This window comes from Rhinolophus sinicus, chromosome 17 (genome assembly GCF_057876585.1).
Source record: "Rhinolophus sinicus isolate RSI-liver-muscle chromosome 17, RSI-T2T, whole genome shotgun sequence".
In the NCBI taxonomy this organism is placed as follows: Eukaryota; Metazoa; Chordata; class Mammalia; order Chiroptera; family Rhinolophidae; genus Rhinolophus; species Rhinolophus sinicus.
This window is the reverse complement of record NC_142517.1, coordinates 55,921,814-55,938,800: the sequence shown is the minus strand read 5'-3', so window position 1 is coordinate 55,938,800 and position 16,987 is coordinate 55,921,814. Positions and strand designations below refer to the sequence as shown.

The 16,987-nt window shown below is 41.9% G+C and overlaps 1 protein-coding gene across 2 annotated transcripts in view; it reads left to right on the top strand.

The window, feature by feature from the left end:
* Positions 1-7,050, top strand: part of ATP13A4 (ATPase 13A4) — a 117,383-nt gene extending 110,333 nt beyond the window's left edge. Inside the window, exons 29-30 of one of the 2 annotated variants that reach the window (XM_019723162.3) lie at positions 1,132-1,212; positions 6,420-7,050. In XM_019723162.3, coding sequence (XP_019578721.3) covers positions 1,132-1,212; positions 6,420-6,632 — 294 coding nt within the window. In that variant the 3' untranslated portion in view covers positions 6,633-7,050. The remainder of the gene's footprint in view (positions 1-1,131; positions 1,213-6,419) is intronic. The other variant, XM_019723170.3, reaches the window with a different exon arrangement.
* The last annotated feature ends 9,937 nt before the right edge of the window (positions 7,051-16,987 follow it).

The window sequence follows — 16,987 nt, the reverse complement described above, 5'->3', positions numbered from 1 at the left end:
ATCACATAAACAATCCTGCATCTTGTTCTTTTGTGTAACAGTATATTTTGGTAATTGTTCCATATCAGTACATAAATCTTCCTCATTCTTTGTTATGCTAATATAGTATTTCATTATTTGTATATATGTGTATATATATATATATATATATATCTCATAATTTATATGTAGTCCCCTATTGATAGACATTTAGATTATTTCCAATTTTTACTATTACGAACAAAGCTGCAATAAAATAATTTTATATATATATCATTTCAGCCATGCACAGCCACATCTCTAGGATAAATTCCTAAAAATGAATTTGAACTTTTAATTTTTAAAGCATTGCCCTCCATAGAGTTGTTCCTGTCTTTACTCCCATCAGTGTGTAAGGCAATGTAAGAGGCAGCGCTGGGTACAATACGGTGCACTTGGCTTTGTTTCACTCATTCATTCATTCACCCATCCATTTAACATACATATATAACATATATATCATGAGCCTGGGGAGTGGTTAGAGAAGATATAGAGGAAGTGGAGAAAGAGACAGGTAATGCCAGCTTGACTTCAGCCCCATTTACTCTGTTCGTGAGTCCCCCCGAAATGGCACAGCCCATACTGCTAACCACGCAGTCCCTCATGTGAAGCCCGGAGCCAGGGCACAAAAGCAGAACTTGGTTGAGGAGACATGTGGCACCAGAGAGAAGAGGGCAACGCTGCCTGATGGAGGTTTGACACGTGTACCTCTGAGCCTCCTGGGAGTAGAGCCATATTCCTGTATTCCCTCATGAAAACAAGACACACAAGCAAAAAAGAGATACTTTTACTATTATTTTTTTGTTGCAAACTGCCTAGATTTATTTTAGGAACTGTAGAAATGATAGAAGGAAAAGAAGATAAAAGAAAGCAACTATCACAGTGCCAAATCAATGCAATCATGGGAAATAATCCTTCCACACTGTTTTCTGTGCACATGTGTATAGAAATACTTACAAGTATAAAAATATACATGTATATAATGTATACATGCATGTATACATATGCCTAGTACATATATGACGTATAACCTATGAAGATGTATACTGTGAATGCACACTTTCCAGCATATATTTGTCTTCAGACTAATGGTCCTTCCTCATCTCCTCTCAGCTGCTCTGCACTCCTGTTCTCTGGAGGGGCTGCATTGTCATTATGCTCAGCTGCAATTTCATTGTGTCCTTTGCTGTGGAGGTAAGTGCTCTCATACTGCCTGTCACTGGGAGGGGGGTCATCTTGGGGGTGTCTGAAAAAGGAAGAGCTGTAGTTGACAAGGCTCAACAGTGCAAGGGGCTCCCTTCCTCGGCAACATGAGCCATGGCACTTTGCTCTGATGAGTTCCAAACAAAGCGTTCATTTTCCCATCTGTAAAGTGGGACTGAGGCGAATGGGGGTCCACAGATATACTGTAGGAATTTTCTAAAATTCACAAATAAAGACCCAATTCAATTCATTTTCTGAAACTGAGATAAGATTCACATGCTATAAAATTCACTTTTTTAAAGTGTACAATTCAGTGTTTTTTAGTATATTCATTGAGTTGTGCCATCACTACCTCTATCTAATTCTAGAATGTTCTTATCACCCCAAAAGAAATCCTGTACCCATTAGCAGTCTCTCCTCACCTTTCTGGCAAACACTAACCTCCTTCTTGTCTCTATGGACTTTAAATATAAAGGGGATCATACAGTATGTGGCCTTCTGTGTCTGGCTCCTTTCACTTCCCAACTTGTACCATTTTTACCTTACAGCTGGGAAATGGAATTCATAGTGAGCTGTTCTGGCTTTTATTTTCCATCTCCCATTTGCTCCATTTCCTCAGTAAAACGAGCTTGTGCTCCCCCTTTCTTTGCTGCATGGTTCACTTTGTCCTCTTTCAGTGCTGTTAGACACAAACCCCTTTCTTCACAGCTTGCTGTTAGAGGTTGTCCCCCAAAAGGCATTCATTTCAAAGGAGAGGTGAGCTGCAGGATTTTAGCTGTGGCCATTCTGGCTCCCAGTTACAACCCCAGGCGTGTTCCAGTGAGGGGGAGTGCAAAGTGGGCTGAGCCTCACTTCTCCACCTTATTTTATAGGCAGGCGCTCAACGGACCTTCCTTACTAAACAAGGTAAAGACGCACAGGAGCTGGTGGCAGCACAGGACATAGAATAGAGTACTGGCGTTCTCTACATGTTATACCAGGGCTTCTCAAACTTGAGTGGGCATCAGAATTACCTAGAGGATGTGTTAAAACACACATTATCCAGCCCTACCCCCAGCATTTCTCATTCAGTAGGTCTGGAAGGCACACGTTTTTGTTTCTAACAGGTTGCCAGGTGATTCTGATACTGCCGGTTCAGGGACCACACTGAGAAGCACTATGCTATATCATGTGGTTTCCAAAGCCACCAAATTAAAGAGCATCATCATGAGTGTCCTCATACTGAGTTGCAGAATGATGGTCCTTATGGGAATATGTACCCGTTCCTGTTCACAATTGCGTGATGTCCTGTGTCTTTCCGATCTCTGCATATTGAAATGCTATCCCATCCTGTATGAACAGCTGTAGTACTATCCTCTTCATGAATCTCTCTGATGCCTGGATCAGTTAGGCAAGTAACCAAAACAGTGGCTTAAACAATACAGATATTTATTGATTCACTTAGCAAGGAGGTTGGAGGTAAGTGGCTTCAGGGCTGGTTTAATGACTTGGTGTCATTGAGGAATACTTTCACCTTTCTCTCCCACCATGCTTAGATGTTGGTCTTTCACATTTATGCTTGTTGCTTATGGTGCCCAGATAACTTCCACATAGCTGGGCATTCTATCTGTCTTCAGTGTAGGGAAAAAAATGGAAGGGGAGGCACCAGCAAGATTTTTCCCTCAAGTATGACCTTTCATCAGCAAACAAACAAACAAAAAATTCCTACAGTATATCCACGGACTCCCTCTTATGCCCTATTGGTTAGAACTCTGTCTCATTGTCATCCTCAGCAGAAAAGGATTCTAGGAAAGTGGATCTATGTCAAAAAGTTAGACAGATTGGCTTAAACCGTTTAGGTATTTTTTTCCTTTTAAATGAGCAGGAAAGAGTTGGAAGGAATGGGCTGTAAGGTAATCAAGCAACAAAGGCTGCCATACTCCCCTAACAAGAAGCCATTCTGCAGTCAGTGTATTTGCAGTTAAGAGCATCAGCGAGGGGTAGTTTACCTGGGTTTGAAGCCTGGCTCCACCCTTTCTTGCTGCCTGACTTTGGGCAGCACTTGCTACTCCACTTCTCTGTGTCTGTTTCCTCATCAGTAAAATAGTGATAATGACGGTACGTACCTCAAAGGTTACTGTGAGCATGAAATGTGAACAGTAAAAAGCACAGTAAGTGAGCTTAATAAATATAAGCAACGATTATTACGTTATCTCTTGCAGTACGTATTTCTCACTTTGTATCTATCAACCATTCAGCCATTCATTTACTTATTCATTTTCCACAAGCATTTGTTGACTATGTGCCATGACCCGGGGCATGACGCAAGGAGGATAAAGATGGCAAAGGAATAGAACTCACAATCTAGAGGAAGAAATGACAAGTGCTATAGTTATTTTTGTATAAATTGCTTCTTTCACCTACCATCAAACTAAAGGCATACCTTGGAAATATTGCTGATTTGGTTCCAAATCACAATCGAGTTGCAATCTTTTTGCTAGTGGTGATGGTGGTGGTGGTGGGGGTGATGTCTTGCCTTCAATTTGTAAAAGATGCAACATTTGTGAAATACAACAAAGTAAAACACAATAAACCGAGGTATGTTTGTATGCTGGCAAGAACAGCACCTAAAACACTGCTTTATTCTAATAGAAATTGGGTAAAGGTTTATTCAATTCTTAAATGTAAGACGTCACCCTGCTCACCCCCAGCAGATGGAAAGGGCAATTTGATACTCATGAAAGATAGTTTCTCCTTTGTTTCTCATGTTGAGAGAAATCGAGACACTTATGGATGTTTAGTGTGAGTTCCCAGCAGCTTCTACACTGAAAAATAACATTCCAGGGTTCTAGCTCCACCCCCAGGCTCCACCATGAAGTTAGCCCTCTCACTGCTGTCAGTAGGTGCTCAGGAACAAACCAGAGTCATTTGTGTCTTTGGTGAAGGCAGTTGTAATGGAGAATTATGGACACTAAGATTTCCTGCTTCATGAGATGAGCCTAGAAGAGTAAATAAAGACCCCAGACAATCATGGATGCAGCAAGATGTTTTCCTCAGGGGTCTCTAGGTATGTCTGACAGAAGATAATAAGGATTCCTAGGATTGGCTGTGCTAATTCCATTCTATCTGGCCAGCTTGTGGCTGAGATGGTTCAGAGAGATTTTGGGGGATAGGCATGGGAGATGGTTGGCTTCCTTTTCATAGTCCTGACTATTGTCTGGTCTGCTGAGAGGTCTAACCCTAACCTTAATCTTAGAGCAGCCCAGCGAACAAATGGGTTTGAATGAGGCCTTATTCTTACTTTGACGGTTCACATGATCTAACCTTCAGATGAAAGGCACATGAGCTAATGTTCGTAGCTTTCATCCCCCTCCCTTTTTAAATTTTATTATACATATATATTATATATATAATATGTATATATATGATATATATACATATTATATATATAATATATATATTATATAATATATATATGAATTGAGTAGCCACTCAGGACAGCTCATGTGATGAAGTTTCATTTTGTTTTGTTTTAAGAAATGGCATTTTATCAAGGCATTTCTTTGGTTTCTGGTTCTGCCTTTAACTTAGAGTGTAGAGTGACAGGACAGATTGTCTCTCAGTGCTTCAGTTCTCCTTTCCAGAGCAGCAAAGTGATACAGGCCATCATACTTCTAGAATCATAAAAAAGTTCAAGGCATAGATAGAGCACTGAAGTTTTTCTGTGTGTGTGTGTGTGTGTGTGTGTGTGTGTGTGTGTGTTGTTTTGTTTTGTTTCATTGTTTTGTTTCAAGCCTGATAAGATTTCCTGATGGTACATTAGATTTTAAAACCATTAATTGGATACCCATGATTGTGCCTTATCCCAGATCCAAGGAGAACTATTAATCTCTTGTTAAATTAAGAAAGACAAAAACCTTGCTGTGGGAAAATAGAATAACAGGTCTGGCGAGGTGAGCCCTGAGGTTTGCAAGATGCTGGTAAAAAGGCTGCGTGGGTCTTTAAAGGTCTGCTATTGGACGATCAGATTTTACAGGAAGATTCAGACTAGATGTTCTCTATTATTTCCATGGGCAATAAGAGACAACTGTCAAAGATGGGTGGATTTTAGGAAAATTACTATCTCTGGTAAGTTTCCTCGTAGAATCCTACAAAATTTACTTCTTCAATTTAGCAAAGTTACCACTAATAGACACCCAAACCAGCTCTAATTCTGTGGGACAGCTTGGCTCCTGTTTTTTTTTCTTCTTTGTTTCTTTCATTGTAACTTCTAGGATGGTCAACCTTTTTGACTCAACATGGTAAAAATTAAAAATTAACATGATAACCTCTCACACGCTCTGTATGGTAATTTATAGCTTGGCTCTATTCAAGGCTCAGTCTAACTCCTAAAATAAAATGGCAGTCCAAAATGTTTCCAAAGAGAGATGTCTTTTATAATCTTAAAAAATGCATTGGAATGAATATTGTACATGAAGGTTAGAGGTATATGTGAACAGACCCACAGTGTATAGCTATTTGTTAAATGAGTAGTTCAGAAGGATGGAAAAGGGAGGTATCTATGCCATGCCATGCCCTGAGTTATTAAGGGAGTTACACAATCCTTATGTTACACCCTAGAGGAAGGAATTGTTATTTCTAATCACTGGGGCTCACATAGGGTAATTACTCATAGTACGTGTCAAAGCTGGAACTTGAGTCTAGATCTGTCCAACTCCAAAACTGTGACCCATATTCCAATTTTACCGAACTCTGTTCATGATGTGCCAGGGCACACCAAAGCCACGTCACACACATGGCGCATCTTTCTCTGCGGTCAATTCCATTTGGTGGTAAGTAATTTTAAATGTCATTTTATATTAAATCAAGTATGGAAATGGTATGGAGGGGACTGCAGAATATGAATTATTTTAAATTTAATTTACATATGAGATTCAGAAGAAATTCCATTCTCAATGCAGACTAATTCAAGCTGGGTTTCCAGATTTTTGAAATTATGTTCTTCTCTCTTCTCCCAGAAGAGTTTCTTCAGTGGAAAAGTTGAGGGGCTCAGTCCTAGTGGGTGAAACCACCCTGGATTTGTTTGTTGAGGGCTGAAGTTCTTTGTCAAGCTGGGTTTAGGCAGCCAAAGCAGTAGTGACTTATTAGGGTTTATGGAGGGCCGTAACCTGGAAACACCTGATCTCTGATGGTAAAGAATTAACTCTTTTATTTTGCAGGAGGCCATTATTGAAAACCGAGCCCTGTGGATGATAATCAAAAGGTGTTTTGGCTACCGATCAAAAAGCCAGTATCGGATATGGCAGAGGGCCTTGGCAAAGGACCCCAGTTGGCCCCCACTAAACCAAATCTCCTCCTCTGACCTGCCAGGGTGTGGCCGGGGAGTGTCTTACAGCAATCCGGTGTTTGAGAGCAATGAAGAACAACTTTGAAGGCAATGGGATGTCCACGTTGATAAAACATAGAAACAATGACAAAAGGGACTCGTTTCAATGATTTTTAAGCAACAAGACTATCAACAGGAGTTTTTGGAATCAAAAACCTATTCAATCATGGTGACAAAACTTTCTGCAGAGCAGAACACTGCCCCAGCAGAGTGCTTTCCTCTTGGCTTCTGTAAGTATTCGAGGTGTTCAGTGAACCAAGAGTGGGCCAAGGATGGCTATGGGCCAAGAGACTGGAAGGCTAAAGAAGATGTACTCCTTCTTCTTAATAATATATTTTTTAAATGAGTTGAGGGAAGGTAGTACGATGTATAGTCATAAAACTGTAACATGTTAAAGATCATTTTTGAATTCTTATTTCATTAATAGAAAAACAAATGTGTGGGAACCATCACACCAATCTTCACTGTCTAGTTTCCTTTCCTTTGTAGTACTTTCCAGATTTGAGACATTTCCTTCCACTTCTGGCCTTTCCCTGTGTATTAGTAAGGATAGGCTAAGCCAATGCTGCAGTAACAAACAACTCCCATATCTCAGTGGCTGAATGCACAAGAAATTTCTTGGTCCAGATAACTCTAGAATAGCTCTCCTTAGAGTAGTGACTGCTTCAATCGATGACTCCACCCACTCAACAGAAGGACTCCATGCTTACTATGATAGGGGAAAGAAGAGACTGGAGCTCACACAAGGTTCTTCACTGCTTCACTTCAAACGTGGCACACATCCGAGAGCTGCCGTGAGCTGCTGTGAGCAGCCAAACAATGACCAGCGACCGACTGCCTCAGCCGGTGGGGAGCACAAGGCTCATGATACCAGCAGGGACCAGGGAGCTGTGTCCTACACAACTAGACTGAGAAATAGCGGCTTAAACCAGAGTGGGAGGGGAGGCAGAAGAAGGGGAAAAAAGAAGTGGCACACATCTCTTCCACCACTTACATCTCATTAACCAGGTACTGGCCAAGGAACTGGGGAGTAAGTACAGTCTCCTGTATTTAGGGCTGGCTTCATGGGCTTATGACCTGTGCAGTCACACAGGACTCATGCTTCAAATCTCCCCACACTTGGTTTAATGCTCTGCTGTTGCCATCCTGAAATTCTCAATTTTTGAATAAAGGTTCCTACATTTTCACTTTGCATTGGGCCCCACAAATTATGTAGTTGGTCCAGCCTGTAGTCCTGTAGAGTTTACTCTCAGCTAAACTCTACATCTCGTGACCCTATGACTTTCTCCTGGGTTTTCAGAACCCCTCATTTCACATGCTAACTCCAGGAATTTTTCACTTCTCTGCTCTATTATTTTTAAGAAAAGTTACTAGTGCTATAACATAATATGTTATAATTGACATATGTCCTCATACAACCTATACATTTCTTAAGTTTGAGGCTTCAGTTTTCAGAAAACAAAAAATTTCCTTCATTTTCTCACTATTACAGTTCAGTTATATTGGATTCATTCAGCATAGAAAATGTCCAGGTTTCTGTTAGTTCAGCAAACAATGCTGAATTATAAGAGAATATCCACAAATACTATTTCAAAGCAAAGCAAAATTTCCATTATGAACATCAAGCCCTAAGTGAATGTTCTGGGCAGGGGTGGGTATCCTTGCCTGGGACAAGTGGCTGGCTTTGCTTCGTATCAATAGCATCTGCAATCCATCCCTTCCCTGGCTGAACTCCGGAGCATGGTTGGTGGCTCTGTGACTGTGGATAATTCTGGGAACACGGTGTTTGCCAGCCATGAAGGTACCTTGTTGCTTCTGGTTTTAAAATAGGGTGTGAAGAATCATTGAAACAGGCTGCAGAATCATTGTCTTCCTTGGTACAGAAAGAAATGTTTTCTGTTACAAAGTCAGCTTCAGAAGTGATATGACAGCTCTGAATGTTTTTCTCTAAACCTGATAGTTTTCTTCATGTTTCCAAAGTAGAGGGCTGTGGGCAGAGCAAGCTGGAGATGGTCTGCAGCCTAGTGACGAGGAAGAGCGATGTGTGCAGTTCCTAATTAAAAGAGCCCCTTGCCAAGTGCTGTCATCTCCATGAGCTCATTTGAATTGCACAAATCTCCCTGACTCAGACAAGCAAGGGCTTATCATCCCCACCTTACAGATGAGAAAACTGAGACTCAGGCTGAGGAGAGCAGACCTGGGCCTTAGACACGATCTCCTGAGCAAATCTGCTGTTGCTTTCAAATGCCTCCTCCGGACAAAGTTCCAGCAGGGCAAGGTGCTTGGTGTGATCTCCCAAACAAAGAATGAGTTTCTTGTTTGCCAGGTGGAAGGAGGCAACCCTGTGCTAACAGCAGGGCCTTCTGTTCAAATGTATTCCAGGCATCCTGCAATCCTTGATCTAGAGGTATGTTCAAAACAAAACAAACCACAACTCCTCAGTGTCTGTTTTGTCTTTTTGAGACAGAGTTGCCCTTGCCTTGGTCCTAAGTGATTCCATCCTCAACAGTTCCCACATGGCTGGTGAGGAACAAGGATGGTTTCCCACCAGCCAAACAGTCCTAAAACCTTTGCCAAAAGGGACTCATTCTGAAGACTGTACTTGAGACTAATTGTGTCTTAGAAGCAGTAAGTAAAGGAGTAGGAAGTGCTTAGTCTGGAAAAATGTGTCATCTGGAGATGTGAAAATTGTATTTACATCCTTGAAGGGTTGTCATGGAAAAGAAGGTTCTGACATGTGCAGGTGGCATGACCAGTGGGTAACAGCACTGTGGGAATGGCTTTGACTTGACACAAAGATCACTGCCCTTACAGCACTGACAGGAGTGGTAGCCGCTGACCTCATGAGGAGTGCACTTTGTGACACTGGAAGTGCGAGTGGATATTCTAAGACCAATTACAGAAGGAAGTCAAGTATCAGATGAAACTCAATTAGCTGCGTAATTCCTTTCAGGTTGGATATGCCTAGTGTCTCAGTCTTACGCTGTGCTGTAAATTACTCACTACGGCTGCCCGCACAGAATATCAGACTGATCCTCATGGGGAGATGGGCTGGAGAATCTGGGCTCCCAGCCCTGTGCGGTCCCGTGGTGTGGGCAAACAGACTTGACTGCTCTGTACCTTGGAAGACGGCTTGTAATGAGGATAAGAGCCTAGAAAAGAGGTGCACAGTGAGTGGTCCTGGTTGTCAAATTGACAGCTGTGGAATTCTAAAGTGTGCGTTTTCTTAGAAAGAGGTGTTTGAAAATTTTGAGGAAAAGAAGAACGCGGAAGAGTGCAGCGCTTCCTGTGTTCAATCTGCTTATCTGACTAGGACTTGGAGGAGAAAAAGACACAGTGACCTAACCCAAATCATTTCACAGGGTCCCCTGTATGTGCATCCAAGGTAAACAGCTCTTACCACAGAGAAGAACCCTGACTCTGCGCTCTCTTCAGTAAATATGTAATGATTTGAGAATGGAAATAGGCCTGTGCCATCTGTGTCCTTATGTGCTCACAGAAGTGAACATGTACCTGCTTGCAGATGTGATGACTGGTGATTATTTATTCAGAGCTATGTATTTAGTTTATGCTATAGTAAATTATTCTGTATAAAAGTGCCAAGTAAAATCTATAATTCTGTTCTAAAATCAGTCTCTCTCTTTTTCTGTAGTGGAGTCTTTCATTCTAGCTAATAAAATGCCGTGGTCTACTCCAGTAATGTTGAATCAAAGCAACATCTTTACAAAGTTGGTGTCATTTCCTGACACTGCAGATGCTATTATTCCCTGCTTTGTACACAGGGTGTTACAGTATACAAAATATTTTTGTACTCATTCTCTCAGTTAAACCTCATAATGATCTTAGGAGAAAGGCAGGGCAAGAATTGCTATTCTCCTCCTTTTGATGAGGTACCAGACACGCCAAAAGGCTTAGTGACTTATCCAAGGGCACACAGAGGGTGAGTGGAGGAGCAGTAGCTGGATTCAGAGGCGGGACCCCAACATGCGGGTTCCCTGCTGTGTCACTCTCCCTTGTTTGCCCTGGATGACACGTCTGTCACACTGAAAAAAAAGAAGGCAAGCAAGGCAACTATCCAATGGATTGTCATCACAAGTATAATTTCCTTCAAAAAGAGTTTTCAGTTTTCATATACGTTCTCTTGAACCTGACCATCAGTCACAGAAGAAATCAACCCGCACAGCTGAGAGCATAGAATCATAAACCCAGAGTCCTAGGAGCCTATTTCATGTGATCAAATAAAGCTCTGGTTTCTGACTTCAGTCTCCAGAAGGAGGAACCTATATTGCTGCTTGAATTTTGCTCAACCCTTACTTTTCAGGGTCATATAGCGTCTCTCTTGGTTTGAACTATGTTCACTTCTTTAGGCATAAAAAGACTCGAAAACTGCTGCCCCACAATATTCTGTCTGCCCCTTCGTTTCCATTAGACTTGTTAAAATGACCCTCTAAACTTTATCGACAAAATGACTTTCTTTGAAATTGAACAAACATACAAATAACAACAACAAAACACATGTCTCCTGGACATGTTGAGAGATCCTTGGCCTTCTCCAATGCCCAAAGCTTATTCCTTCCTCAGGAAGACTGCATTTGTCATCCTTTCTGCCTTGATTGCCCCCCTGCACCACTAACAGCCCACCCTCATAGCTGACTTCTCCTTCAGGTTTCAGCTCACTTGTCCCTTCTTCAAAGAAGCCTTCCTCCTTTTCTAATGGTGTCATTGCCCCAATAGCTGGCTTTGTTTTCTTCATAGTACTTGGGCTACCCTTAAGGTGGTTGAGATTGAAAGAGTATTACTTATTCAAGATCACACACTTAGGAACTAGGAGACCCGAGTCTAAAATCCAAGTCGGTTGACTTCCAAATCAAAGTCCGTTATGCTCTTCATACCTGGCCAAGTACTGCTCATCAAATTTACTAATCCACTGGGAAAAGAATGGAGGATGTTGTGGAGCAATGTCCAGCATTGATTAAAGAGCACTTCAGTGTTGTCCAGACTCTGCCAGTTCTATTTCCTTGCTGTCTGCTCCCAATTCTCTCTCCTGAGTGTTTCAACTCCAGGAAGAATCTGATGACGCATGGCCTGTGATAAAGGCCGCACACAGATCGACTATGGAAATGGTTGAATTTGAAGTTGTGGATGAGGGTGACTACGCTGCTGAAGGTTCTCATACATGTTGCGTGTGTTATGTACTGCACAACTCAAGAGGGCACCATTCACATTACGTTGCAAGCCAAAAATGGAGGCTGAAGAAGGCTTTGTGGGTGAGGATGCTTACTTTGGTAACCACAAACACGGTGATGCAAATAAGAGTCCCACCTGACCCCCACCTCCAATCAGTTCCCAAGCCCCTGAATTCTCTTGGTCTGCCTTGAACTCTGCAGGCCCCCCTCTCTTCCAGGAACCTTGGCCACAACTTCCTTGATTATAAGAGCCTCTTAACTGGTCTCCCTGACTGAGTGCTCTCTTCTATTTTCATTTCTCAAGGTCCTTATGAATTCTATTGCCCAACTCTGATCATGTCAGGTCCATGGTCAGAAACCCTTCATAGTCTAAATTATTTACTAAACAAAGTACACGTTGCTTAGTAAGGAATTCAAGGCCCTTTGCACTGGCCACATCTTGCCTCATCTCAGATATTTCTCCTTGTGCCCAGTAATGCAACAAACTATTATTCCCGTCACTCAGTAAGTCACTTATTCCCAGGAAATGGTAACATATTTTCTCACATCAATACCTTTACTCATGTTGTTTTCTCTTTGGGGTCATCAATAATTCTTACTCTTATCTCCACACATCAAAATCCTCCCCATTTCTCAAGATCCAATTAGAACACCACCTGATCTACACGTGCAGCATATTCTACATACCCACCCTCTGTGTGGCACGCAGAAGTTTTTTTATCTTGTATTGTGATCCCGCAGTGTTTCAACTTCCTCCACCTCCTGTACGATCCCACTTTAACTAGAAAGCACAGTCTCAGGGGAGAGACCAAGCCTGATTCATTTCATCTTCCTACTCTGCACCTCGCCCAGGGCCATGGTTGGGGCTCGGCAAGCAGCTGTAGTGTGATTGAATAAAAAAAAATACATAATCATGGGGACATTTTGTTGGTTTATTTCTTCTCCTTTGTCTTTGAACATCTGTTTTCTATCCAGTACAAAGAAGCTTAACTAAAACAATAGGACTATGAATAAAAACAACCAAAAGTACAAAGTATAGTGATTCTAATGTTGTGTGTAATGAGTTTGGTTGTCCATTTATATAGTGGGCGTGTGGAGGTGGGCTGTGGAATTAGAGGAGTTGGCTATATGCTACAAAGACTACCTCAATATGTAGAGGGCCTTGGAGGCTTATTTGCACATGAATGCAGAGACTCTGTAGGAAGATACTCAACCCAAGGGAAGAAGGAATTGAGACTAGCAAACTTATTTAAAAACCAAACACTGAATTTTAGGGAACAGGGACAAAATTTGAGTACAACTCGGTGTGTATTTTTCAGTCTGCTCTCTGGTTTTACCCTACCTTTAGGAATTTTTGCAAGGGCCTGAGGAAGAGTAATCTATGATAAAATGAGAGATCCAGAGATTAAAGATAGGGAAACAGATAGCGAATGAAGAAAGAACCCCTCTGTAGTCTCTATGTCAGAGTGTAATAAAAGCAGGTTTAGAGAATCTACCTAGGACCTCTGTCACCTGGCAGTGATGTGACTATGGGCACATAGGTGGAAGATGCATATTGCTCGTGGTAGATGGCATCACACAGAGACACACAGGTGACACAAACAGTCTGAGCATGTCTCCAAATGGCTAAAGGAGATGGAAAGTGGCTAAAAGAGATGGAGAATGACCAGGGGTGACACAGAGTGATATGTAATCATAGAGGCCTGGGTACCCTGCATCTAATCTCAGGGGCAGGTGAGGCCCAGAGAAGCCTCATGGAAGCAGCAGAGATTACCTCAGAGTGGTAGTGATACAGGTGAGCTAGCATGTCCCTAGGTAGACAGGGAGGTCCCTGGTGGAATAAACACAGACAGCCATATCCTAAAACTTCAGGTTTTGAAATCACTCCTTTGCTCCAGGACGTAATGTAACAAGGCCTTGAGGTTAATCATAAAATTCCTTTTGGCCTGACAAACGGAGCTGATCTGATAGATAAGAGTGGGTTACTTTGCTAATTCCTTCAGGATGGGCAAAAACAACAAACCTAGACGAATTTCATTAGAAGGCACCAGTTCCTGTCTTCAAACAGTTCCCTTCTTCAAACAGCTCCCTTTCCCCAAGCAGGCAAGGGAAGGTATAAAAGTAAGAGCTTTTGCCTCAGTCACTGGGCACCCCCATTCGGGAACCCCTCCTGCTCAGGAGCTGCAATCTCTTCTCCTGCCTCTAATAAACTATCCTCTTTTTAAAACTTTTTGCCTCTCCCTGGTCCGTGTTTCCATTCTTCGGCTTCACAAGACACGATCCCGGCCCACACTCAGAAACTGCCGGCAGATCCAACATCACCATCAGTAGCTCATACAGCCAACACAGGTTTCAAGAGGGAAGGGCCTGCTATAAGCAGGAGTCCTGCATGCAGCATTCCGTGGACCTTCTTAACCACTCAAGAGACTTCAGAGTGGTGGGGGTTCTGTGATCCTGTTTTTGACAACTGTCCCAGGTCTATGTGACCAGGGAAATATAAGTTATAAAGATAGGAAAGATACCTCCCCATCAGGTGAATGCCCATTTGATGAAAGTCCATGTAGGAACACTTAGTGGGACACTTGGAGAAAACACTCAAGGCCACTCTGTTCCTGGTCTGCTCAGGAACTGAGCAAAGTACAACATATGTGGAGCTGACTCCACAGCTCTTTCCTGAAAGCTGAGCCAGTTCTCTCCTGACCCATCCCCAAGGTTAGCCTTGAGAATTTGATAAAGGCTTAAATAGCCTCAAGAATTCGGCGATAATCCATGAATAATTAGAAACTGGTTTGACCTGGTGACAATTTTGTAGGTTTGGATTTTCCCTAGGTGGATCTTGGAATCTGGTTTGGTCTGGATGCCAAGAGTCATATTTGGATAAGGCCAGATCTTTATATCTGCTCACACCTCACCCTAGCACAGCAGACAGGAAGGTTCTCAGGTGTCCCAGGACAGAGTGGGTGGCTCAGGCCAGCGGGAGTCTGGGCGTACACCTGGAGCCTGTGTGAGGACAGATACAAAGTGACCTTTGTGGGCACTGGAGTCACTGCACTAGCTGAAGTCATAGGCTCTCAATCAGTACCCTGTGTCTGACCACATCATCAAGGGCCATACAGCACTTGGATAGATAAAGTCAATCTCAAAAGTGCCCTGGGCAATGGCATATGGTAGTTAAGAGTATAAATTTAGGAGTCATACCAGGTCTGAGCTCTAAGTCAGTGTTTTCTGATTTGTGATTTTGAGCAAATTAGTCACGATATCTACATCTTGGTTCCCTTGGCATGAGGGAACCAGAGTCCAATCTCAGACATAATCAGAATCTTTGGAGTGTGTCCTGGGGAACTGTACCTTTATCCAGCTCTCCAGGCGATTCTGAAGATGAATCAGGTTTAGGAACAGTAATCCTAAAAGAATAGCTTAGATTATTTCCCTAAATGTGCTATCTTGCATTTGTTCCTATAAAGACTCATCTACAATTTTTCCTGCCAATTCTTGCACTGTTGACAGAACATGAGAGTATTGTTTATTACCTCATGAACAACTGCAAAATCAAAGGAAATTAAATGTGGCTCATAATTTCTTATATCTCTCAAGCTTTAAGGAGGATTCTTAAGTCTTGGCCTTGCACATAGCACAGCTATTTAATGTGTAGTGTGAATCAATAAAGAAGTAAATAAAAGAATACATAAGTGAAGAATGAATGAACTCATGAACACACTACACACTTCTAGGAATTGAATAAATAGAATTCTATGTTAATTAAAATGTAATTATCTATCACCTACTCCTTTCTTTAATTAATCTGTTTATTCTTATTTATTTAAAATAAGGTAGAGTGACCTACCTCCAGGTTTTGCTGGCAGAATCAATTACTTACCAATTTAAGAGTCAATTTTCTTGTTAGATTTCATTTTGCACCCCTTCGCATTTCGTCATCTGCCTATCTTGAAGAATTGCTTTATAAATTGGCTCTTCTTGAATGATTTCCAAGTCTTCATCATCTCCCATGAGCTGCAAATACCTGCACAAAACAGTCCAGATTCAGACATGTTTGTAGGTAGTGTTTAGTTGGTCTTTGTGCTGTCCCCTCACATTAGCCCTTCTCTCTGGGGAATAGTTCATAGCACTTCATAGGCTTATTTTTGGGACAGGGTTGACCAATGTGACCCATCACAAAAATCCCCAAGGAGCTCATTAGAAATAAAATCCAGCTTCCAACCTCAGACATAATCAGAATCTTTGGAGTGTGTCCTGGGGAAGTGTACCTTTATCCAGCTCTCCAGGAGATTCTGATGATGAATCAGTTTTAGGAACTCTAATCCTAAAAGAATAGCTTACATTTCCCCCCTAAATGTGCTATCTTGCACTTGTTCCTATAAAGACTCATCTACAATTTTTCTTGCCAACTCTTGCACTGTTGACAGAAGATTTTGTGGTATATTTCCTTTGGAAATGCTAGTCTATCCCTGTGCATTCTCTACTCCATATTATAAAAGCTGTGCCTGGTGGGAAGGAATCCTGCTGCTGGACTTCTCTCCCTTGAGGTGAGCCCATTTATCCCTGCTCTTCTTTTGTGCTCTAAGTACTGCATTCTCCACAAAACAATCACCTGCTGGCTACGTTCAATGGGGAACACATTACCACCAGCCAAAGGCAAAAACATAGAATGGTGTATGATATCTTGTCTTGAAACTAGTTGAAAATTTATGCAAAAAAACACCACTCCTTAAGATATTTAATCTAGTCTCCCCTTTAGATAAGGGAAAAAAGAATAACTGATCCTGGACCATGGCTAGGTCTGAATATCTCAAAGGAATCCTCATCTTTCCAACCAGGTTAGGTCATCTGGAAATGATTAGTAAGAAATCAACTAATTTCAGGACAGCAATTTAGAGGTTTATATTCTTCTTAGGATTGATATGGGACAGCTCCCTCACTACAAAAGTTTTAAGCCTCCCTCGCTATAGAAATTTTAAACCTCCTTTTCCCTAGTTTCTTAGCTAGTCCTGGCTTTGATTACTTTTCCAATCAGTTTCTGAGTCCTAGACTAAAGATTGCTCCTTGCCTGAAGCACAGATTGTATCTCAGATAACTACTTAAAAGCCTGTGACTTCCCAGCATCCCCCAAGGCATTCCAGACCTGCCCCCCCCCACCCCCCAGGCCAGTATATTTGTTGATTGTAATCACTGACGCCTAATGTTCTTTCCAACCCAT